This window comes from Rousettus aegyptiacus, unplaced genomic scaffold, assembly GCF_014176215.1.
Source record: "Rousettus aegyptiacus isolate mRouAeg1 unplaced genomic scaffold, mRouAeg1.p scaffold_m13_p_2, whole genome shotgun sequence".
Lineage (NCBI taxonomy): Eukaryota > Metazoa > Chordata > Mammalia > Chiroptera > Pteropodidae > Rousettus > Rousettus aegyptiacus.
The window spans coordinates 98,033,012-98,055,575 of NW_023416295.1; the positions used below are offsets into that span (position 1 = coordinate 98,033,012).

Below are 22,564 nucleotides of genomic sequence, written 5' to 3' on the forward strand. Positions count from 1 at the left end.
TATCTTGATATTTTAGAAAGATTTTTCTAAAAGGCAAATTTTATCTTGCCACATCTTGTTAAAATTCGTTGGTGGTTTACTATAGCTTTTAGAAAAAATGTCTAAACTTTTTAACTTACATCCTAGATCCTTCAGTATTTGGCCCACTGACCTCCCTAGTCTCAGGTCTCCCATCCTTCTCTACCTCGTTTGCTAATTGATTACAGAAAGCTTTTTGCTGAGCCTGTATCTGCCTCAGAACTCTTTTCAACACAAGGCTTCAGGTAGCATATTGGCCATCTGCTCTTGTTAAATCCCATTCATTCTTCAAAACTTAGTTCCAGTGTTTTCTTCTCTGGGAGGTTTTCCAGAATACTCTTCCCTTCCTTGTCCTCAGATACCCCTGTTTCTGTGGTAGAATTTATTATACTTAATTGTAATTGTCTTTTACAGTATAGTATAATGGGTTTTGGAGCCAGACTGCTTTGAGTTTAGAAATTAACTCTGTCACTTGCTACTTGTATGACTTTGAGGGATATTATGTGACATCTCTGTGCCTGTTTCCTCATGAGAATTAAATATATTAATGCATGTAAAGCTTTCATTGAGCACATACTCAATAAATGTTATTTATTTAGTTAGTATTTTTTTTTATTAAAAAGAGCTATCACTGACAGCAATAATGGTACCATATGACTCAGAGCCCCTACCTGACCATCTAGGAGCTATCCATGGTGCTAAAAACAATACTCTTCACCATAGGACAATGTTCCCACTGTCAGTTATACATTTAGCCCCTAATAGGGTAAATTCATGATTATATCTTTCCAGCTTTAGTAGTGGGTGTAGAAACTGCCACTACCTTCCCATTGCCACAACCACCATTTCAATCCTGGCTTTGGACACCTCATCGGCTCCATTTTGTGTGACTGAGGTCAGCCTCCTAACTGATGTCCCTACCTCTGGACCATTGGATTGACCACACTCATATTATACTTATCCAAATTTATCTTTATATCAAGCCACCTCCCTACTTACTGGCTAAGAAGAAATTTTGAAACAGTTTGAACAACTCAAATGGCAATATGAGGGGATGGTTAAATAATAATATATCTGTAAGAAATGCATATTGAGCAGTCAATTATTAGTAATTATTAAAAAGCCATGTAAAATATAGAAAACCACTTCTGGAGGGACAATAGCAGACTACAATATGGTGTTAACATCATTCAATTATTTATTAAACATGTATTAAGCACCTATTTTGTGATAGGCCTTAGAAATGTAAGAATTATTAAGAAAGAGCCCTCTTTAAAGGAACTCAGAGTCTTGCAGAAGAGATAGCCATGCAAATATATTACAAGCATATGTGCTTTTGTACAAAAACTAGGAAGGAATATGGAAATATGTAAATAGTATTAGGGGCAGATGTGTGGGTGAATTTCGTCTTTTTAAATATCTATTATCTATCCTCTGGCACAGTAGCTCAGAGGAGAGAGCAGAATCAAATTCCTCTGACAAAGGCTACAGGTAAGCTCTACCCTACTCCACCCCCGAATCTTCAGGCCACTCATAGAGGGAAAAAAAGATCAGTGGAGTGCCCAATCCTTAGACTGTGGCTCAGAGAAGTCAAACGGGCCTTGAAAATGGCAAGAGGAAAAGGAATGACATAACAATCACTCAAACCTTCTATAGGAAAATAAATGAATATTTTTGAGTGATTGTGATAATTCAATAGAAAACTGGAGAGAATACGTATAGTGGTACCCTGATGAGTATCCCCAGTCCCTCATTTACTGCCCACCAAGCTTACTTCCCCAGCCATGTGTCCCTTGATTCCCTAGGAGAGCTGATCTTTTTATTACTGAACAAGGATTTTTTGCTTGGCATGCATAGAAGCCAATGCTATGACATCAGCTTTTGAGGGGAAAAAAAGCAATTTACTTAATGCTGAGTTGACTCACAGAAGACACAAGGCACCACTCAAATCTGTCTCCTCCACCTGGAGTTCAGAGTGGGTTTTAGGGGGTTAGGGAAAACAGATATGTGGACGTGTTGGTGGGGCAAATTTTAATTGGAGAAACTTGGAACTTCAGCACCAGATCTTCCTGGACAACAGACCCTTTGCTTCTGAAAGGGTTCTAGAGTTCAAGTTCTGGTTACGTCTCAGCCCTTTGGTTCTGTGGTGTTAAAGAGGAGACTTTGTTTCTGGATGAAACTGAAGGTCAAACTCTTCTCCTCTGTGTATGCTTAGACTGCATGGCTTGCAGTTTTGGTCTGTTATTGCTGAAAAAGCAATTCGGTATCTTGTTGGGACCATTTTGGGCTTGTTCTGCCATTACATTTTTACTCTCACCACCTCCATGTTGTTGATCATTCTGCTATCCTCTATTGAGAATATTCTTCACTCTTTTTTTAGAAAGTAAATTTTACTTGGAATGAAAATATAGAACCCATCCCTCCCATTCCTCCAGTGAGGGGAGCAGGGGTTGGGTGGGTGGAGGGATAGTCCCCCACTATAAGCTTGCCTTGGTACAAAAATCCCTTAAAGTACCAAAGATTAAAGCCAGGTGGTGGCTCTAGTCTGGCCCACAGGATGAGTCAGGGTGTGCACTGTCCCCTGAGCCTGCCATAGAGGCCCTCAGTAAGGGGCAGGGGGCAGCCAGCCAGCAGTGTAGTCTGCCAGCAGAGGCCGAGTGAGAAGTGGACAGAGGAGGAGGAAAAGCTGAGAGGGGAGTGGCATCCACTGGGCCTGTGGTCCTATGTGTCCCCACTGTCCCCACTATCCATGCTTCCCAGCTGCTCCTCCAAGCACCAATGTGCTCCCATTGCTCCTTGACCAGCGCTCTTAGTGCCTGCAGCTCCTGTATCACCTCCTCCAGCTTCCCAGCCTCCCCAGCTATGGTGAGCCTGCTGCTGGGGGTGGCTCTATTGGTGGAGGCAGCAGGTGTGGAGACCCCTAGGTGAGCAGAGCCAGGGGCCACAGCAGGCCGGCTGTCAGATAACACATTGCCTGGCTGACCTTCAGGTCTGGCTGTTTGCTGGGCACATAGGCATCCCGCAGGGAGATGAGGATAGGGTAGGCATCCCATGTGCTTGTTCACTCCTCTGCCTCCAGGGCTGTCTCAGGTCTGGCAGTATCTGGTCTGACTTTCTTGGCACAGTCATGACAATGGTATCACACTCACACTCATGCAATTTGTAGAATCTGGCAATCTTTCACTTGCTGACCTCCAGGCCTGTCTTGGGTATGCTGCCCAAGCCTCTCTGCAGCTCTTTGCTGGTGAACATGTTCAGGAAGTGGATGTAGGGAGACTCATCTGTGATCTCAAAGTACTGGATACTGGAATCGCCTTTGTTGCAGGCATAGACCACATTGGTGTCAAGGTCATAAAAGGGCAGCCCAGACCCGTTGCTTTAGTCCACCTCCTGCAGGGCCATCGGTCTCTCCAGGTTTTCTGGGTCCCAGGGTACCAGCTTCTGCTCGCTCATGCAGCTGAAGCCTGTGGTGAATGCCTTGCCATCTTCCAGAAAGATAGCCCGCATGGGCTGGGGCCCCTTGTGATCCTTCTCCCACTCGGTCTCCAGGATGCCCTGGAGGGGGTCAGTGATGGACACACCCTTGTCCTTGCACGCGGAGCAGAGGAGGCTGCCATTGCGGTTCCAGCTGACATTGTAGATGAGGTCGTGGTGAAGGCTGTCCAGGCAGTACAGCTTCTCTGCCTTGCCCACATTCCAGGCGAGCACCACATTGCAGCAGCCTGCGCTAAGCAGCAGGTTGCAGGCAGCAGGGTGCCAGATAATAAAGCCGACTCTCTTGGTGAGCCCCTCCAGCACCACCACCGGCTTTGCCAGCAGGGAGGCCAACCCATTCTCTGGGATCTGCCATATCGCGACTGTGCAGTCCTCTGAGATGCTAGCAATGACTTCGTCATTATGAGGACACCAGTCAATGTCCCATATGTCCACATACTGTTGAGTAGGTCTTGTCAATGGGGCCTGTCTTGTTTAGAGCCAGCACCAAGAAGGCGCCTGCACCACTGGCTGCCACAATCACTGCTAGGAACTTGGGTTTGACTGCGCAGAAGGTGCTATCCCAGGTGACAGAGGATACTCGATTCGCCTCAAAACACTGGTCACTTTTGACCAGCTGCCCGAACACATGCTGGAGTTTGCTGTGCCAAACCACTTTTCGGAAGGATATTTTGGGGGCCCGGGTCCCTGTGGCACTGGCCTCTGGTGGCTCCAGATCTCAGCCTCCAGGAAGAGGAAGGATTTGACAGTGAGGCTTTCCCTGTAAGCAATGCCCACCTCCAATGACACAGGTGACTGGACTTCAGTGATCTGCAAAGCCATTTCTCAAGCACCTGTGCCTGGCCTGGCCATGGATGTTACCCTTAACTCTTTTAATTCAAATCTTGTATTATTTTTTAAATCTAAGAAGTTATCTTCTTCAAGAACCATGTTTTAGTTAATTCCACTCTAACCTAGCATAAATGTTTGAAAATCAGTTTTGCTGGATATAAAATTCTTGACTCATATTTCCACTGCTTTGAAGAAGTTTCAGAGAAGCGTCTATGATATATTAGCACCCACCTGTCATAGGTTAATCTCATAGGTTCTAGAGTTAGATAGATTTGCGTCGCGAATGCAATATCTAATATCTGTACCACTTATTACCCATGCAGTCTTTAGAAAGTATTTAATCTCAATTAATCTTACCTTCCTAATCTAGCACACGGGAGATAATAACAACTATCTGGTAGGGTTTTGTAAGGATGAAACAGACTGATATGTGTAAAATGGTTTGTCACAGTGCCTGGGACATATAAAGTGCCCAATACACGTAGTTGAGACCACTTTGTTTCCTTGATATCATTATTGATAAGGTTCAGGGAAGCATAAATTGATTCAAGAAATAATGTATGCCTTGGTAGTAGGTATTTAACAAATGCCTTCTGACATGCTCTAATTTAAGAACATGACAAAGAAAAACAGTATTTCATTACTAACACATTTCCAAACGGAGGATGACAGACTGGTAAGAAGTTATGCTAATTGGTAACATTTCTTATTTACAAAAAGTATGCTAAATTATTCATTTCTCTTTTACTATTTATGCGAATTATAAATCGGTTCATTTTTGCTCAGTTTTATATCAAATGCCTATCTATATTAATAACTAATGAAAGAAGTTATGTTGACCTCTTGATCCTAGTACATTTCTTTCTATATTTAAGACAGAGACTTACGAATCTGGCCTGAAGATCAAGAGGGCTGAATATCACTGTTTATTACTGGTGGCAATATTGTTACACAATTAAGAAAAAAGGGGAAAAATATACTAGGTTCTCAAATATTAGGAAGTTTTCAAGGAAACAATAAGTCTGAGTTTAGAAGGTGAATGGAGGTATGATAATATGAAATAGAGCTTATAACTCACCATTAAAACACTTTGGAGATCCTTTAAACATATGAAAAAAATAAAGACCCTTCTCCTCACACTCTCCTGATAAAAAGAGGGAATCTGATTTCATCTAATTTCACTTTTAAATTGATTCTTCAAGTTAGTTAATGGTAGCATTGCAAACATGAGGATTTCCATTGATAAGCAGTATGACTGTGTCCATTAGCATCTGATACGTTGTCAAGTATTTGTACAGTTGAATAATTGTCTGTTTCTGTAGGGAGTTTAAAAATTATTCAAGCTAACTAAGGCTTGAAGGTCATTCTAACAATTACTTAACTGAAACTGGCCCCCCTTAAACCAGGAGTCTTATTCAAGTTAAGTAAAAAATTAAAACTAATTGGATTAGATATTGCATTCACAAAGCAAAGAATGTTAATTAGAAGGAGGAGAAAGAGGTAGTACTGTAGAAAGCAGCATAAGCAATGTAAAACAAGGGGATATGGTAAGATATTACACAATCCAATGACATTACTAAGATTTCCCATAATGCTGAACACAAATACATTCAGCAAGAACTTTACTTCTAGACAGGTCCTCAGCACATCTATTTAGTCTAAGTTCTCATTTTACAGAGGAAGATGCTAAGGCTACTAATTTGATCTATGACAAGAGTTCATATTTTTACTTTGAATAACACCTTTCCACTGCTGTACCTTTTATATGAAGCAGAGCACAGGAGGGCAGTAAAGCATGGGGATGAAGTGAGTAGACCCTGGAGTCAGATCACTTGAGTTCAAATCCTGGATGTACTACTAACAAGCTGAGTGACTCTTAGGCAAATTACTCAACCTATCTGAGCCTCACTATTTCCTTCTGGAAAACTATAGAATCATAGTACTCACTTCAGAGAGTTGTGTAGATTGAAAGTGATAACAGGTAAAGCCCATGGTGCATAAGTACACTTAATAAAATTGTTTCTCCAAAGGCAAAACATCTGAGATCAAACTAGAGTTTTATATTAAGGAAGGAGAAAGAACCACTGTATGCCAATCATAAGCTAAGTAAAATGGGGTTAACAGTCTTCATTAATTTCCTTCCTTCACTTTTTTTTCCCTATATACGTCATCCCTCCTATTTGTGCTGGTAGGCATCAAAGAGAAATCCAGACACAATGTTTTTTATTCATTATATCATAAAGGTACTTAGTCTGTTTAATATTTGGTCTCCATAGTGCGGCTGACACTCCACCGCTGTTAGAAAATTATAACAGTATTTCTTTGACAGTGGTGATGTGAGAATCTGCAAGAATTACTGGCAGTCAGGCAATGTAAAAACCAAAACATTTGTCAGAAGTGTTTATCCAGCACAAGCCTTGCATTCCCACTGCTGTCTGCCTGCATACCTGTCACAGTAGGGTGTGAAAACGCATGTCCTTGTATGTTTTTCAAAGGATCTCTTGGTAAACAAGGGATATTTTTTTCTACATCGAATTGAGGCTGCTTTGAATTCCGTGCTATTTAATTTACTTTGTTCAGCAGTAAAAGCCGACTAGAGAAGGCCAGGTTTCTTTCTGAATGACCCTCACAGATCATTCCATCCAACTCTTGTTCTTGAGGATTTGAATACTACATTTCCCTGGCCAGGGGTGTGCAGTGTTTTCATGGGCAGGAGGAATATATTCCCCCTTCCTCATCTTTTTCCCAGAAGCATTCACTAGCTTTTGGGGATGGGCTTTCCCTGTTTGGAGAAGTTGGGGTGGGGGTGGGGTGGCCTTTTAAGAAGAGGAAGCTCTGCACGCGGGGGTTTGATAAAAAGAGCTGTGGGTTCTGCAGTATGGGGGTGCAGACCCCTTCCTCTGCTGCTTCAACTAGACCATCTCTAGTTCATGAGCTTAACTCACTCCCCCCGCCCCATAACTACCCTCTCCCCCCCCTCCCCGCAAAGAAAAAGGTTAATGAATGCTCAGGACTTCCAAAAGACAATCGCAGACTCTAAAGAGTAGGATGGGATACTAGAGGGACATCCTCCTAACCAAAGAACGGGGAGAAGACAGGCACTTTCAAGGTGGTGAGAAATCCCACCTCAGTTCTCCACCAATCCACTCTTGCTCCTCAAACTCGGTTCCCAGCAAGGTCAGCCCCAATCTTCAAGTCAAACGTTCTCCAGCTCAGAGTTGGGGGGACCGCAAGGCAGGCACAGGGGGCCAGCTCCTCTCCGGGTCGGGAGGAGAGGGGTTAAGCAGCCTGGGAAAGTGGGGACGCCCCAACGCTGTAGGAAGGCCCCTGGGGCGGGGACGTCCCAGAGCTCCGCACGCCGGGGGCCGGCCTGGGTACCTCGCCGCCCGCGTGCCCCCGCTCCGCCCCCGCGGAGGCCACCGCCCGCTCGCCCGCCGCGGCGCACGCGTGTGCAGGCGGGAGCGGCGCGGCTCTGCCCCACAGCCCTGTGCCGCCGCCCACCCAGTCCGCCTCGCGCCTAGCCCGGCCGGGACGGTCCCGGCGCCATGCGGAGGGTGAGTGCGCGCGCGGTAGCGCGGGAGGCGCGAGGGGGCAGGTGGCGAATGTGCCCGCGAGCGTGAGAGCGCGCGGCTCCTGCTCCAGGCCGCAGCCGCATCGCGGGCGGGAGCGCCTCGCTGGGGAGCCGGGCGGGAAGAGCGAGCTGGGGCGAGGCGGGGTTTCCCCGGGACGCGGCCTTAGCCTGGGCGGGGTAGGGGCGCCCGTCGGTCAACCTGGGGGGAGACGGGGTGCCGCGTGGTCTCTGCCAGCCTGAGGGGTCCCTGCTCCGCGCTCCCTGCGGTGGCGCGGACACGTCGGGGCTCCGGTCCGTGCCGGCGCCTCCCCGGGCCCAGGGGGGGCCATTCCTAGCACACTCCGCCTCGGGCGCCCCTTACGCCCGCTCGGCTCCTTCAGCTGCTGCATTCAGTTTCTCCGCGCCTCGCTTCTTCTTCGGGAGCTTCGGGAACTTTGCAGCACGGCGTGTGTGGGGCTCCCTCAGCACACCCCAGGAAGAGCAGGCTCCCGTCCAAGTCCAGTAGGTGACAGGTGGGGAGGGTGTGTGTGTGTTTCGGGGAGGTGGTCCTCACCCCTCACCTCCAGAAATGCCCTCGCTGGCGTTTGGAAGGCGCGAAGGAGTGCGAACTCGAATTGGCCCCTCGGCCTGAGCGAGCCGGGCGCTGCAGACAGACGCGAACCGTGCAGTCCTGGAGGAGGCGCCCAGCACATGGGCGGGGGGCGTCTTCCGCGGCCGCTGCTTCCTAAAGCAAGCGTGAGGGTCCCTGCACTCACCACCACTCCCACGCCCACCTCCAGCCAGAGATCTTAGTGGAAAAACTCCATTCTGTAGGTTGAACAGCAGGATTTATTCCACCTCAAGGAAGAACCCGAGAGGTTAGTGCTGCTTATTTCCAGCATTATAGCAGCAGGAAGGCCCTGGCAGCTGGATCTTTCCAGTCCTAATCTGCATGAGTGTTAGTGACTTCATAAATTACCAGCCCTAGCATGCTGTTTGGATCGGAACTTTGTGAATGGAGGCTGCTTTAATCAAATGTAGGATTTCAGCACTTACAGGGTAGAAGGGCAATAGAAGAAACTTAAGAAAACCCAAATAGACATTTCTCCAGACCTTCTTAAGCCAACCCTGATGACAGTTTAGGCATCAAGGAAAGGCTGTTGGGCGTTTTTTGAAGAGACAAGGCTGAGAAGAAGTGGGGAAAACAGAATAAGACTTTATCACCAGAGCCTGTGAATTTCTCTGGGTTGGACTTTTGGGGTTGCCTTATTACTTACTATGTGCCTATTACTTAGTCGCCTGAGTGGCCCTTTCAAAGATTTCTTCCTCTCAACCACTAGACTGCTTTAAAGGGAGCTCTGGCCTGTGGTTTTGCAGGTGGTGCTAGAATTAAGTCTTCTGTGTGTCTGCGTGTGTGTGTGTGTGTGTGTGTGTGTGTGTGTTGCGTGAGTGTGTGAGGTATGAGGGAAGTAGTATTTGGAGGGGATGTAGAGCAAGTATGAATTGGCCTAGCTGTCTCTGGAAAGGCTGTTAGTGAGCTGGCATGGAAATTTACCTGGCTTACCTTTTGGATTTAGTCCAAACCTGCTCAGGTGTTTCTGGAAAGGACAGGATTCCAGCTAGGCAAACCAGATAATTTAATGCCTGTCATTGGTTGGAGCAACAGAAACAGAAACTGGAAGGGTTACATGTTTGAACTCCAAATTCAATGGTCAGCAACCTTTTACCCTCAGTGTAACCAAGGAAACCAGCTGCGATGGGATCTATAGGCCTAAGTAAGGAGAATCAAGATTTATAGATGGAGGGTGTTGTCTAGGATACAGCCATACCTCAGAAATATTGTGGGTTTGATTTCAGACCACTATAGTAAAGCAAGTATCACAATAAAGTGAGTTGTAATCTTTTTGCTGAGAGTGTCTTGCCTTCAGTTTGTAAAAAATGCAACACCAGTGAAGCAGTAAAGTGAAGTGTAATAAAATGAGGTGTGCCAGTATCTTAAAATGGGATTTGCATACTACCTGCTTCAGGATGAAAGAGACAGTTGCTTGCTAGATATGCAGATATCTGAGCAACACTTTAGACGTCTTAAATCAGAATCTCTGAAACTTGGAGCTCAGCAATTTGCATTTTAAATGCCCCCCACCTCCATAAGTCACATGTATCAAGCACCTACTGTATGCATGCATGTTTTAAGCTCTAAGAGTACAGTGGGGAGATGACAGCCAAGAACCTGTTTTCTTGGAGGCTACATCCTAGTTGAGAAATTAAACAATAAAGAAGTAAAAAATTATATAAATAATATTAGATGGTGATGAGTGCTATGCAAGTTCTACAGGGCCTTGTTTACCAGGGTAAAAAAAATTGGATTTTAGCTTAAATGCGGAGGAATGATGTGATCTGGTTTACTTTTTTGAAGATCGACTTGGCTATTGTATATAGAATGGGTTATGGAATGGGTATGGTAGTAGTAAAGGAGATCACCTTTGTGTGAAGGGGTGATGGAGACAGGTGGAGAGACAGAATGTATTTTGGAGATAGTTAACTAATGTGGGAGGAAGGAAGAGGTAGGAATCCTCTAATGTATACCTAAGGTTACTAATCTGTGTGGGGGGGGGGCGTAGGATGGAGTAAAGAAGTGGTCAGGCCTCAGTTGGAATGCCCTCAATGATAATAGCTGACATTCAATGTACATTTGCTGTGTACTGGTACTGTGGTAATAAGTGTATTGACAAGACTCCTGTGAAATAGTAATTGTTGTCAGCATTTTGCAGATGTGATAACAAGCTCAGAAAGGTTGAGTATGTTGCTCAAGGCCACTCAGCTAAATGTTGGAGCTGGGGTTTATACGCGGGTTGGCCTGACTTCAAAGCCCTGGCTCTTGCCATTATGCTGTGCTGCCTACAAACTGTCTGCTCCTGTCCAGACCATTTCTGGGAGTAGCAGATAATTTGGCAGATGCACGTGGCAACTTTCAATTTTTATAGATCAGTAACTTTAGACCAGTAACTAGTAGAATAGAAAATAATTACTCTCATTTGGTGTTCCTGAGTGAGAGAGAAGGTGCATAGGGAATGGGCACAGAAGGTGCCCGGTAATTGGGTTTCTCTGAGGAAGCCAGAATGGTGCCTACCACTTCGCCCAGTGCTTTGAACTTTATGTCATGACCACCAGAGAAGCCGTGTGCTGGATTCTTCTTTCATTTCTTCACATGGCTAATTAATGTTTTGTTCTTTATTTTTGCATCCAAAATGAGCTTTCCTATGCAGAGCCAGAAGTTTCAGAGGGTTGGTTAAAAGAATTTGTATTAAAAAGAGTTAGAAATCAGTAGTGGAAAAATAATTATAAAGGTAGCTACTATTTATTGATTGCTTTCTGTGTGCCAGGTGTCTATTGTCTTCCTTACACATTCATAACAACCTTTTAAGTTAAAATTAATAGATGATACATTTATGTGATATAAAATTCAAAAGATGAAAAAGTTTGCTGTGAAAATTGTTCTTCCTGTTCTGTTGCCCAACCAGCTGATTCCCTTTCCCCAGAAGTAACTGATGTTAAAGCAGTTTCTTGTGTCCTCCCACAAATTATGTATATTCAAGCAGTTGTACGTTCATACTTTTTCTCTTTTTTACACACAAATGTAAATGTGAATGGTAGTATATAAGTGTAAATGTTTTACACACAAATGTAAATGTATCATACGAGTGCACTTTGCTTTTTTCCCCCTTCTACATAAGATCAGTATTTGTAGATCTACCTGGTTCTTTTTATGGCTATGTATGGGATATGATAGAATTGGTTGTTTCTAGTCTTTTGCTATAATCAGCAGTGCTGCAGTGAATAATCTTATACGTAAATGATTTTTATGTATACAAGTATACCTGTATGACAAATTACAGTAGATTTCAGGGTCAAGTGATAACATCTTTACTTTTGTTAGGTAAAGCAGGATAGTATAGGGAATATATATAAAATCGCCAAGTATAGCATAGACTTGGAGCTAGATTGCCTAGGGGGTTGCATATTGACTCTGCCATTTAAAAATTGTGCAAGTCACTTAACCTCTCTTTGCCTCAGTTGCCTGATTTTAAAAGCAGGAATAATAATAATACCTACCTAATAGGATTGCTGTGAGGATTGTATCCATTAGTTTGTGTTTCATAACAAATCACCCCAAAACTTAGTGACTTAAAAACTAACTATTTTATTTAGCTCATGAGTCTGTAGGTTGGCTGGGAGGTTCTTCTAGTTCGGGCCAGCCCAGCTGAGCTCTGCTGGATTCTCTCATGCTTCCGTAATTACCTGGTAAGTCAGCTGGTAGCTGGGAGATCTAGGATGGCCTCACTCACATATCTGTTAGTTGACAGATGACTTGGTCTACAGGGACCTCATTTGGGATGGCATGTGACCTCTTATACACCAGTCTAGCGCAGGTTTCTTCATGGTGTGATCTCAGGGCTCCAAAGAGCAGCAAGAGACAGCAAACCCTAAAGCATAAGCCTTTTTCAGAACTATGCCGGTGTTACATTTGCTGTTGTCCTGTTGATCAAAGCAAATATCATGGCCAAGCTCAGAGTCTATGTGGGAGGGGACTCTTCAAGGACAGGGATACAGTCAGAGGAATCACTGCTGACATTTAGCTAACAATCCACCATGAAAATTGAATAAGTTAATATTTGTAAAGTGACTGGTATAATGCCTGGCACATTGTAAGTTCGTTAAATTGAAAAGAGAGAAACATTGCCAAATTGTCCTCAGTTTACACCCCCACTGGCAGTGTGCAAGTGTGCTTGTCTTCCTCTTTCTTCCTAACACTGTACCTGAGTGATTTATGCATGGGAAGGCAGATGTTATCTGTGGAGAGGCAGATGTTTTTGATGAAAAAATGATGCTCAGAGATATTAAGGCATTTTTTCTGATGCTACAGGCCCAATGAGAACTGGAATCCTTTGTCTCTCTTACTACGTAGCATCTCAGCTTTACTTGCCACTCTAGACAGAGATATGATTTCTGTGTCCCAGATACTCCCATCCACTGCCCTCCTGCCTGCCCTCACATTTTGTGTCCCTCATTTTCATTTCACATTTGGATCTTATTAGATTGAGAAGGATCTGTCAATCTGTTGAAGTTTTTAACAGTGATTTTGATTTCAGCCTGGCCTACTGAATTAAAGTGTCTGCACAGGCAGTGGACTCTGTTATGTCTGTGAAGGGATGTTTTAAATTGACAAAACAATTGATTCTGGCCTTATTTTGTTTATTCTTTCTTCCTTTCCACGTCTTACACTTTTTTGCTTCACTTTCTCCTTTATAATTCAGGATTTCCAGTCCCCAAGGGGCAGATGCAAAGGTAGGAGACATCATTTCTTGGTGATTCAGGACTTCTCTGGAGAAAGATTGCTTGGATTCATAGCCTGCTTAGCGATTTACTAGCTGTGTGACCTGGACTGGTTAACCTGCATTAAAGGGTTTTTCTGAGGTCTGGATGATAATCTGTTCAAAGTGCTCAATTATTACATAGCAGATTACTTTTGTTTCTGTCTTTTCTGTTCTGTTTCACAGTCATTTTTCTCCAGACCTCTTGCTATGCCCCTAGATATGTCTAACATTTACTGATCCCTTACTCTAAGTACCTTAAATGTAATTAACTCATTTAATCCTCACAGCACACCTATGAAGTAAATGCTATTTTACTCCTATATTCGAGTGAGGAAGCAAGACCCTGAATGGCTAAGTAATTTGCCTAGCATACCACAGCTAATAAATGATGTAGCAGAGATTTTAAATCAGGCATTCTGGCACCACAGTCTGTATTCTTAATGTTTTCACTACCCCCCCCCCCCCAAAATGGGATGGAGGTCAGGGGTTTAAAATTGAGAGCTTCTGCTCCAGGTAAATTGCTGCTGAACTCACATGCAGCTTTCATCCTTGGCAGCAGCTGAGTATGCCCAGCTATACCTTAGATGTAAATCCCGACACAATAAAGTATACACATTCAATCCTTCTGTCAAAAACCTTTCCACTTCAATCATTGTAATCCTAACAAGATTTCATGCGTTGCGTCTTCCTTGCAACTGAGGTGTGATACTTGAAAACACATGGGGCTTTTTTTTTTTTTTTAAGGTTTGAAAATCAAGCTGGCTAGTTCTGAGTCTTGCCACCTCTTGCTGCTCTTGATGGACTGCTGCTGTGGTGGCAGACATTTGCCAAAGCAGCCAGAGAATAAAACCTAAACACTGCAGATAATAAATAACTTTCTAAATTTAGAATTGTACATAGCTTCAAGTTTTGTTTCTTTGTAGACTAAATGTGATGTGATAATACTCATTAAATACATATTTCAAATGAACCTCCTACTATGCACTGTGGATTCATTGTGAGTGAGCAGGCTCTGCATGGCCCAATTTCTTCATCAATGTTGTAGTCTATCTGAGAAGATAGTTCAGTTGTTCCATAAACTGTGGTATAATGTTACAAAGGAAGAATAAGTTGTGAGGGGATCTTAGTGGGAGTTCCCAACCTGGTCTGGGGGTTTCATAAAGCCTTCCAGGTAAGGTGATGTTTAGCTAGGAGTTGAAGGGCGAGCAAGGGCAGTCAGGGAAAGAGGAGGATGATTGCATTCCAGCTGGAATGAACAGTGTTTGCAAAAGGAGAGTGAAGAGTGGCACATATAAGGAGAGCAAGATGCATTCAGAGTAGCTGAATGAGTAGAGTGCAGGAGAGTATTGGCAATGATTGAGGTTGGAAAGGTGGGGATAGGGCAGATCATGAAAGCCTCTGTAAGTCTGAGAAGTGTCCTAAGGGTAATGGAAAGCCATTGAGAGGGTCTAAGCAGACCTTTGAAAACCAGATGTTTGTTTCAGAAGGATCCTTTGGCCACAAGGTAGAAAATGGAATGGAGAGACAAGACTGAAGGTAGGAAGACTGGTTAGGAGGCTGTTACATTAATCTAGATGACCTGGTCTAGGGGGTGGTAAAGGAGATGAGGAGATGTATTCTACTTATGAGATATTTAGCAGCAGAATCAGTAGGACTTGGTGACCGATAGGATGTGGAGGATAAGGGAGGAGAGGAGTTAAGAGTGACAGAGTCTCAGGGTTCTGGCTTCATAAAACCAGGTGTATGGTGGTGCTATGACCTGAGATATAAAACTCTGGAGGAAACACCAAGACATGGAGCTTGGAAAAATTGCTTCTTTTTCGTACACATTGAGTCTGAGTCACCTGTGAGTCATTGGAATAGAACTATCCAGAGCAGATGATTATTAAGGCATGTAGCTTAGAAGAAAGTTTTATTTAAAGATATAAATTTCTGAGTTTTTGGCATATAGTAATAGCCATTGCAGTTATAGAACACCACTAAGAATATATTTATAAACAGTAGTTCACAAAAATACATAAAATCACCTGGGGAGCTTGTTAAAAGTGCAGATTCCTGAGCAACACCTCCTAAGTTGCTGGTTTTATAGATCTATGGTCAGAAACTGGAGTATGCAATATCTAGTAGAGCTGACAATATGCATAATCCATAAGCCAGCCATTTCACCCTTAGTTACGTATCCTAGAGGGTCTCTAGCACTCAGTGACCTACACTTTTTTGCAAAGGAAATATTTAATGTATAAAAAAGGTATAAAGAACAATACATTGCTATCTACCACAAATTAAAAAATTACTAAGACTGTAGTATATTTATGAAATGGAATACTACTCAGCCATAAAAAGGAATAACTACCGTACATGCATGAACATGGATGAATCTCAGGCTAGACACAAAAGTGTACATACTGTATGATTCCATTTATATGAAATTCTAGAACAGGAAAAAGTAAGTTATGGTGCTAGAAATCAGAACAGTGTTTGCTGATAGGGATTGACTAGGAAGGGGCATGAGGGAATCTTTCGGAATGATGGAAAGGGGTTCTTGATGGGTGTGGTGTTATATGGGTGTATACATTGGTCAAATTCATTGGACTGTACACTTAAGATATGTTTAATCATATGTAAATTATATCTCAGTAAAAGACTCTACTACCAAAAAAAAAGAAGCAATAGAGATGGAGCTCTCCTAGTACCTTTCTTTCTGACCATAGGTAACTTCTGTCCTGAATTTAGCATACCTGTGTATTTGAATGCTTTTAGTATATATGCTTTTATCCTTAAGTTATATATGCTATTATTTTGCATGTTCTTTAGACTTTATTTATCACATACACATATGTGTGTATGGATGTATGTATTCTGTAATTTGCTATTTTTGCTCAATATCATGTACATGAGATTGATTCATCTATTTGATATCAGTAGCTGATCATGCATTTTTAAAGCTAAGTGTACTTATGTATTGGAATACTACGTAATTAAGTTATCCTTTCTCTTTTTCTCTGTATTTAGGTTGTTTCAAAACAGTGCTGCTATGGTCTTGTGTATCTATTTGTTTGTGAGTGCTAGGGCCCTGAAGGGTGGAGTAGCGGGGCTGTAGGATTAAACATACTGTCAGTTCTAGATATTGCCATACTCTTCTTCAAAGTGACTTATCAGAAGTCTATGAATGGCCTATATTTTTTCCAAACACTTGGTACTGTCAGACTTAAAATATTTTTGCAAATCTGAAATTTGAAATATTATCTCATTATAGTTTTAATTTATGGCTCCCCGTCTAGTAGTATTGTTGAACATATATATTTTTATGTATACATCAGCCCTTTGAGTTTCCTCTTCTATAATTATCTGTTTATATCTTTTATCCATTTGTCTTTTGGATCATATTTTTCTTACTGAGTTGCAAGTATATTTTTCCAGTTTATCTTTTTTTTTTTAATAGAATATTTTTGATGAATTTTAATGTGTGCGAGGTTATCTGTTCATTCCTTTATGGCGTATGCTTTTTATTTCATAAGGAATCCTTCCATGTCTGAAGACTAAAGATATTTACCTATGTTTTCTAATAAGACTTTAAGTTTTACCTTTACTATTTAAACCATTAATCCACTTGGAACTAGATTTAGTGTATTAAGTGAGGTAGGGATTCAGTCTTTCCTCCACGTAATCAATTATTCCAGCAAAACTTATTGAATACTCATCCTGTCCCCACCAATGTGTATTGCCACCTTTGTCATATATCAAGTTTTCATACGTGGATGAGTCTGTGGGCTCTTTATTCAGATCTTAATTATTATTTATAGTAAGTCTCAACATCAAGTAGGATCACCCCATTTCATTTTGAATATGTTTAAATGTTTTATTCATGGCTGTATCTACTGCCTAGAACGGTGGCAGGCCCACAGTAGGGACTCAATAAATATCTATTGAACGACTGAAGGAATCTCATCTGGTACCAGCTAAATAAATAGCCCAGCAGTTTCTGGACATGCTGGACAGTGTTTTCCCTTTGGAGAAAGGAAGAGGAGGCCGTCTGGAGCACTGTCTCTTGGTCCCACTCTCCCTTGCTCTCTGGTGCCTTTTGTTCCTTCTCTTTCAGACTAGAATCTTGAAGAATGAATCTTCTGCACACCCAACAAAATGACTACAGCCTGCAAGTTTAGGGTTTTGTGAGAATGGGATTGCTGTTAATTGTGACTTTGGTGGGTTCTGATCATAAGTTGTAGATAACTCTGTGAGGCCTTTTGAAGTCTGGCCAATATCTGGGCCCTTAAGCCTTGGAAATAGGACAGAGGGTCATCTAAAATTAGGTCTTCCATGCATCTTTTAACATCTTTATTTTGTAGGCCAGTGTTACTTCAAAATAGACTTCTTCCTGTAGCATAGTTCTTGGCATGTTTAGTTAATAATAGGAAGAACCACCATTCACTTAATGATTGCTATGTGTAAGGCATTGTGCTCAAGAATTTGACTCTTTGAAACCATATTTTTCATTGACTCTTTGAAACCATAACTTTTTTTCCTTTTTGCCATAGCAATATTTATTCTTTCTTTTACTCATCTAACATTCTTGAGCTCTTGGGCTGAATTAGGGACTAGGACTGCCAAAATGCACAACTTCTGAGTACCAGGAACTGTTTAGTGAGGGTCAGACTTTTTAACAAACAGTTACCATGCAATATGATGATTGGATTAACAGAAGTATATCCAAAATACAGCCTAGAAAGGAGCATCATTAACTTCAAGGGACAAGAAAGAGCAATTGTGTTGTCAGGGGAATCCAGGAAGATGGTTTTAAATAGGACATGAACCCTAAATGTAATGTTAAAGTTCTGTGTATGCTCTCAAGCTTGATGTGATTACTCTAGCCTTCCCCTGCTCTTTCTTCGGTCTTTATTCATCGATGGTTTCTTGTCTATAACTTCCTTCCTCAACTACAATTATTCAAATTAATTTTTTAACAGCTTTACTGAGGAAAGATTTACATACTATAAAACTGACCAATGTTAAGTGTATAATTTACTGATAGTAAATTTGCTGAGTCAGAACCATTATTTAAAATATTAACCCCATTTAACAGGGAAACTGGGGTAGAGAGAAATGAAGTGTCCTATCTATGCATATCCCACCAATAACTGGAAGAGTAGGAATACAGACTAGTGTAATGGCTTGTTAAAGCATATTTCAGTTTTTAACAGGAAAGTAGGATCATGGAGTTCTTCATCATAAGGGCACCTTCTTTATTACCTTGGATCTAAAGACTAGGTATGTTATAAACTGGAAAGTGTCATTTGCAGAAGGTTTGGGTAAAAACACTGGGAAAGAGTGCTATATTAGGTGTTTTTTGAAATGTGAGTAAAATACCTTGAATTGAACCAATACACAGCATTAGCCAAACAAAAACCCAACATCAGAAACTTAAAGAGTTGAACTACCAATGTGTGTAATAAAACCACAAATTAAAATATGTACTTTTAATGTTAACAATAAACCACTCTGGTTCCTTATATTCCAAACCATTATGCTTATTATTGGGCTTTCCAGGGTACTTATAAACATTAATTTCCTAATGGAGAATATTTTCTTTCCCCCATCCCCCAGGAGGACCTGGAAGCACCCTGGCATGAGCCAAAGTGGTGTTCAGGTGAGGCTTCTAAAGGGCTGTGGTCCACAGGCTACAGGCTGACCTGCAGGGATTAGAATGGACCAGAGAATATTTTCTTATTCCTACCCGCAAGCAAGCTGAGACATGTAATAGTCTAACAGGCAGTTCAAAGGAGTGAGGCTCTCCACTTTTTCCAGTTGAAATTATGGAGTTTGAAATGTTCTGACAATAGAATTAGCTGACTGGTGTAACAATAGCAAATGCTTTATAATTTGTGTTGCCTTCAGAGATGGAAGAAATTAGGCTGCTGATAATGGACTGCAATTATGTGGACTGTGAAAGGCCACCCTGCTGTCTTCAGTAAAAGGGGGCAGGGGAGGACAGCTGCTCCTGCCTTTCTATTTTGAATTATGCTTTACATGCTGTGTATCTGATTTTGTGATATATTAATGCTGGGGAAATGGCAACAGACGAGATATTTGTTGACAGGGGCGAGCTAGCCTCAATAAAAGGCAGGCTCATGTGCAGCCCATGCAGAGTGCTCTGCTAGGTTAGTATGCTCACCTGCCTCCCTTTATGCATTCGCCATTCTAATAGTGGAATCAAATGTGCAGAAACTCTTCCCTGCCCCAACTCTCGGATCAGGAAACCACAGGAATCATCTCAATTCAACATCGGGACGCTCAGACAGAGGTAACTTTTCAGCTCAATATCAAAGAAAGTATATTCGAAATAATTCTAAGTTCAATATTTTATTTCCTATTCAGTAAACAAAGGCTAGGTCAGAGTCAGTTTTCAGGAAGCAACCTGACCAACTCCTCTCCTAAAGCAGGGGTCAACAGACTATTTCTCTGAAGGATCAGATGGTAAATATATTAGGCTTTGTGGGTCATATAGACTCTTGTCACAACTACTTAACTCTGCCATTATAATGTGAAGACAGCCATAGACAATACATAAAATAAGTGTGGCTGTGTGTCCCAGTAAAACTTTATGGACATTGAAATATGAATTTTATATAATTTTCACATGTCATGAAATATTACTCTTCCAGTTTATTTTCAATCATTTAAAAATGTTCAAATTATTCTTAATAGGTTGCTGGATTTGGCCTGTGGGCCATAATTTGCTGGTAGCATTAGAGATTCTCCTTTGTTACAGTTTTCTATAATTTTCCAGTATGTAAATGACCTTTACTGCCACAGCCCATCCTCATACTCAATGTATTATACAGAGCTACATGGACAGAAAACTGGAAACCCATCCCAAACAAAGACATTTCAGTTTCCTGCCTGCCTCACCCACACATACCCCTACCTATTTTAATTTGATATTCACAGCACCCTTTCCTAATTACAAGGGATCTTGTTCCTATCTTTTGGGGTCCTGGGAAGTTACATTAATTAGAAACTTAGAATTATGCATTGAATTAAAAATAAATCAGTTATCATTCAGCAGAATGTCATTACTTCCTTTGCAGAAGTGAATATATTTGTTCCTTTATCTTTGGATAATTGCTCATTATAAGTTATAAAATGAATATTACAAGCTGTGTATTCTGCAAGTTTATTAAAGTTCCATTTGAAGAGGTATTTTTCAGTGCTTATGTAGTGAAAAGTGGTTAGCTGGGATGCAGATGGTCTTTCTGAACTGTGGGCAGGTGAAAGAATTGTTCAAGCATACCAGTTATTAGTTGGTCAGTTGCATAGATACTCTGAATGAGACCCAGGAGCAAGTTAGAGTTCACCAGTGCTCAGAAACTTGATGCTCAAATGGTGGTTCGCTGGAGACAACATTATACTGTGGCATCTGAACTAAGGTCTGACACACACAGGCTTGTGGTGTTGCATTGCTCTCAGCCTCAATTTTCCTGCTGTGAAATGGGGAAGAACTAGTGTATACGAAAGTGCTTTTTATAAACTCTAAAGTGCTGTCCATATGAAACTATTACTGTTATTTGTTAAGTCCGAATGCAGTTCTTTGTTCATAGTTCACAAACCTGACCGATTATTAGAATCATTTGTGGGAGTAGTGGGAGTGGAGGAGCTCCGGGAAAATACAGATTTCCAGTCTCATCACAGTCTTACTGAATCAGAATTTCTGTGAGCAAACCTAGAAGTCTGTATTTTTAACAGATTTCCCTGGTAATTATGATATGTTTGGGAAACTCCATTTTGTTCATAAGCCTCAGTTGATGGCTTTAAGAAAACCAAGTACTTCCCTCTTAATCCTAGCTTGGAATTTCCCCCTAAAAGTTCATGCCATTTGTTTTCAAAGACAGTCGGGGACTAGGACAAGAGAAGGTCAGGAAGAACAAGAATTGTTTGTCTTCATTTTCTTAGATGTGTCTGTTGCAGCAAGTAGCAATAGAGGGAGGATTGGTGCTTTGATGTACAGCTGAGTGAACGAGCCCATTGCGTTTTCCCTCTGTCAGCTCCCCTCTGCATCCAGAGGTTTACAGTGTCATTTTCACTCTCTTCTGTGCGTCGAAGGATGTTTGCAAAAGAGCGTGAGATTCAGCATACTGTGAATGTACAGCAGGTTGACAATATCCTTTCCAGTTTCGCTATTCAAAACTCATTATTGAAAATGTTTTTTCCCCGTTATTCCTGGAAATAGTACAATTGTGATTTGGCACATATAGATCACAGACACAAAATGAATCTCAGTAGTACTAAAAAGATAAATTGATTTGGCATTTATCACATTTTCTGCATTGCCACTAATTTACATGTGAGTAATTGTAGATTTCAACTGAGTGAAAGCATCCACCTCCACATGAGCAGCCCAGATTGTTTTCAGCAGTACTCAGTAGTATATACACACACACAAATGCTCTCTAGTAGTACATTGAAGCTTTCTAGTGTTGAGGAGCTGTACAAAGTATTCCAGTTTACAAAATTCCTTCCATAAATATTATCTATATTTTTACGATATTTGTTATAAATTTACATAAGTGTGGCCTCATAGTCTTTATATCAGAAGTTCACAGTCTTGGTAGGAGATGGTTATGACCATATCACTTCAGAAAAAGTTAGCTTTCATGTTCGTTATATTAATCAAATCATATTTCCAAATTATATTCATTATAAAAGAATTTTTCCTATGGAAAAATAATGAGATCAATATATCTACTCTGTATGAGATCAATATATCTACTCTTTATTTCAGGGGTCTCCAGCCCCCGAGCCACAGACCGATACCAGTCCGTGGCCTGTTAGGAATTGGGCTGCACAGCATTTGGTGAGTGGTAGGCAAGAGAATGAAGCTTCATCTGTATTTGCAGCCGCTCCCCAGCACTAACATCACTGCTTCAGCTCCACCTCAGATCATCAGGCATTAGATTACCATAGGTGCACCAGTCCCTATGGTTGGGGACTGCTGCTTTATTTCATAATCTATTTATTATAATTTATTATTATTATTTATTTCATTTATTATTTTATCAATTTGATGGAGATACTATGCAAGTAAGTAAATGCTTAACACATGTTTGATTGACTAAAAGGGATATATATCCTCTACGTTTACTAATGTTAGATACACTCATACCTGTTGTTCAGCATCCATTTCTAGCATTAGCTCTCTCCAGAAGATGACTTTGGATGCTAAGTCTCCACCCCATGGCTCCAAACCTTCAGAGATAAATTTCTGGCAAAGTCCTAAATACCTTTCTTCTCCTAAAAGGTC

The 22,564-nt window shown here is 41.7% G+C and overlaps 1 protein-coding gene and 1 pseudogene across 1 annotated transcript in view; one reads left to right on the forward strand and one right to left on the reverse strand.

Moving 5' to 3' along the window:
- Positions 1 to 2,739: 2,739 nt before the first annotated feature.
- On the reverse strand, positions 2,740 to 4,582 carry LOC107513431 (annotated as a pseudogene).
- A 3,255-nt stretch (positions 4,583 to 7,837) lies between these two features.
- Positions 7,838 to 22,564, forward strand: part of TMCC3 (transmembrane and coiled-coil domain family 3) — a 239,953-nt gene continuing 225,226 nt past the window's right edge. Inside the window, exon 1 of the mRNA XM_016150123.2 lies at positions 7,838 to 7,898. Coding sequence (XP_016005609.1) covers positions 7,890 to 7,898 — 9 coding nt within the window. The 5' untranslated portion in view covers positions 7,838 to 7,889. The remainder of the gene's footprint in view (positions 7,899 to 22,564) is intronic.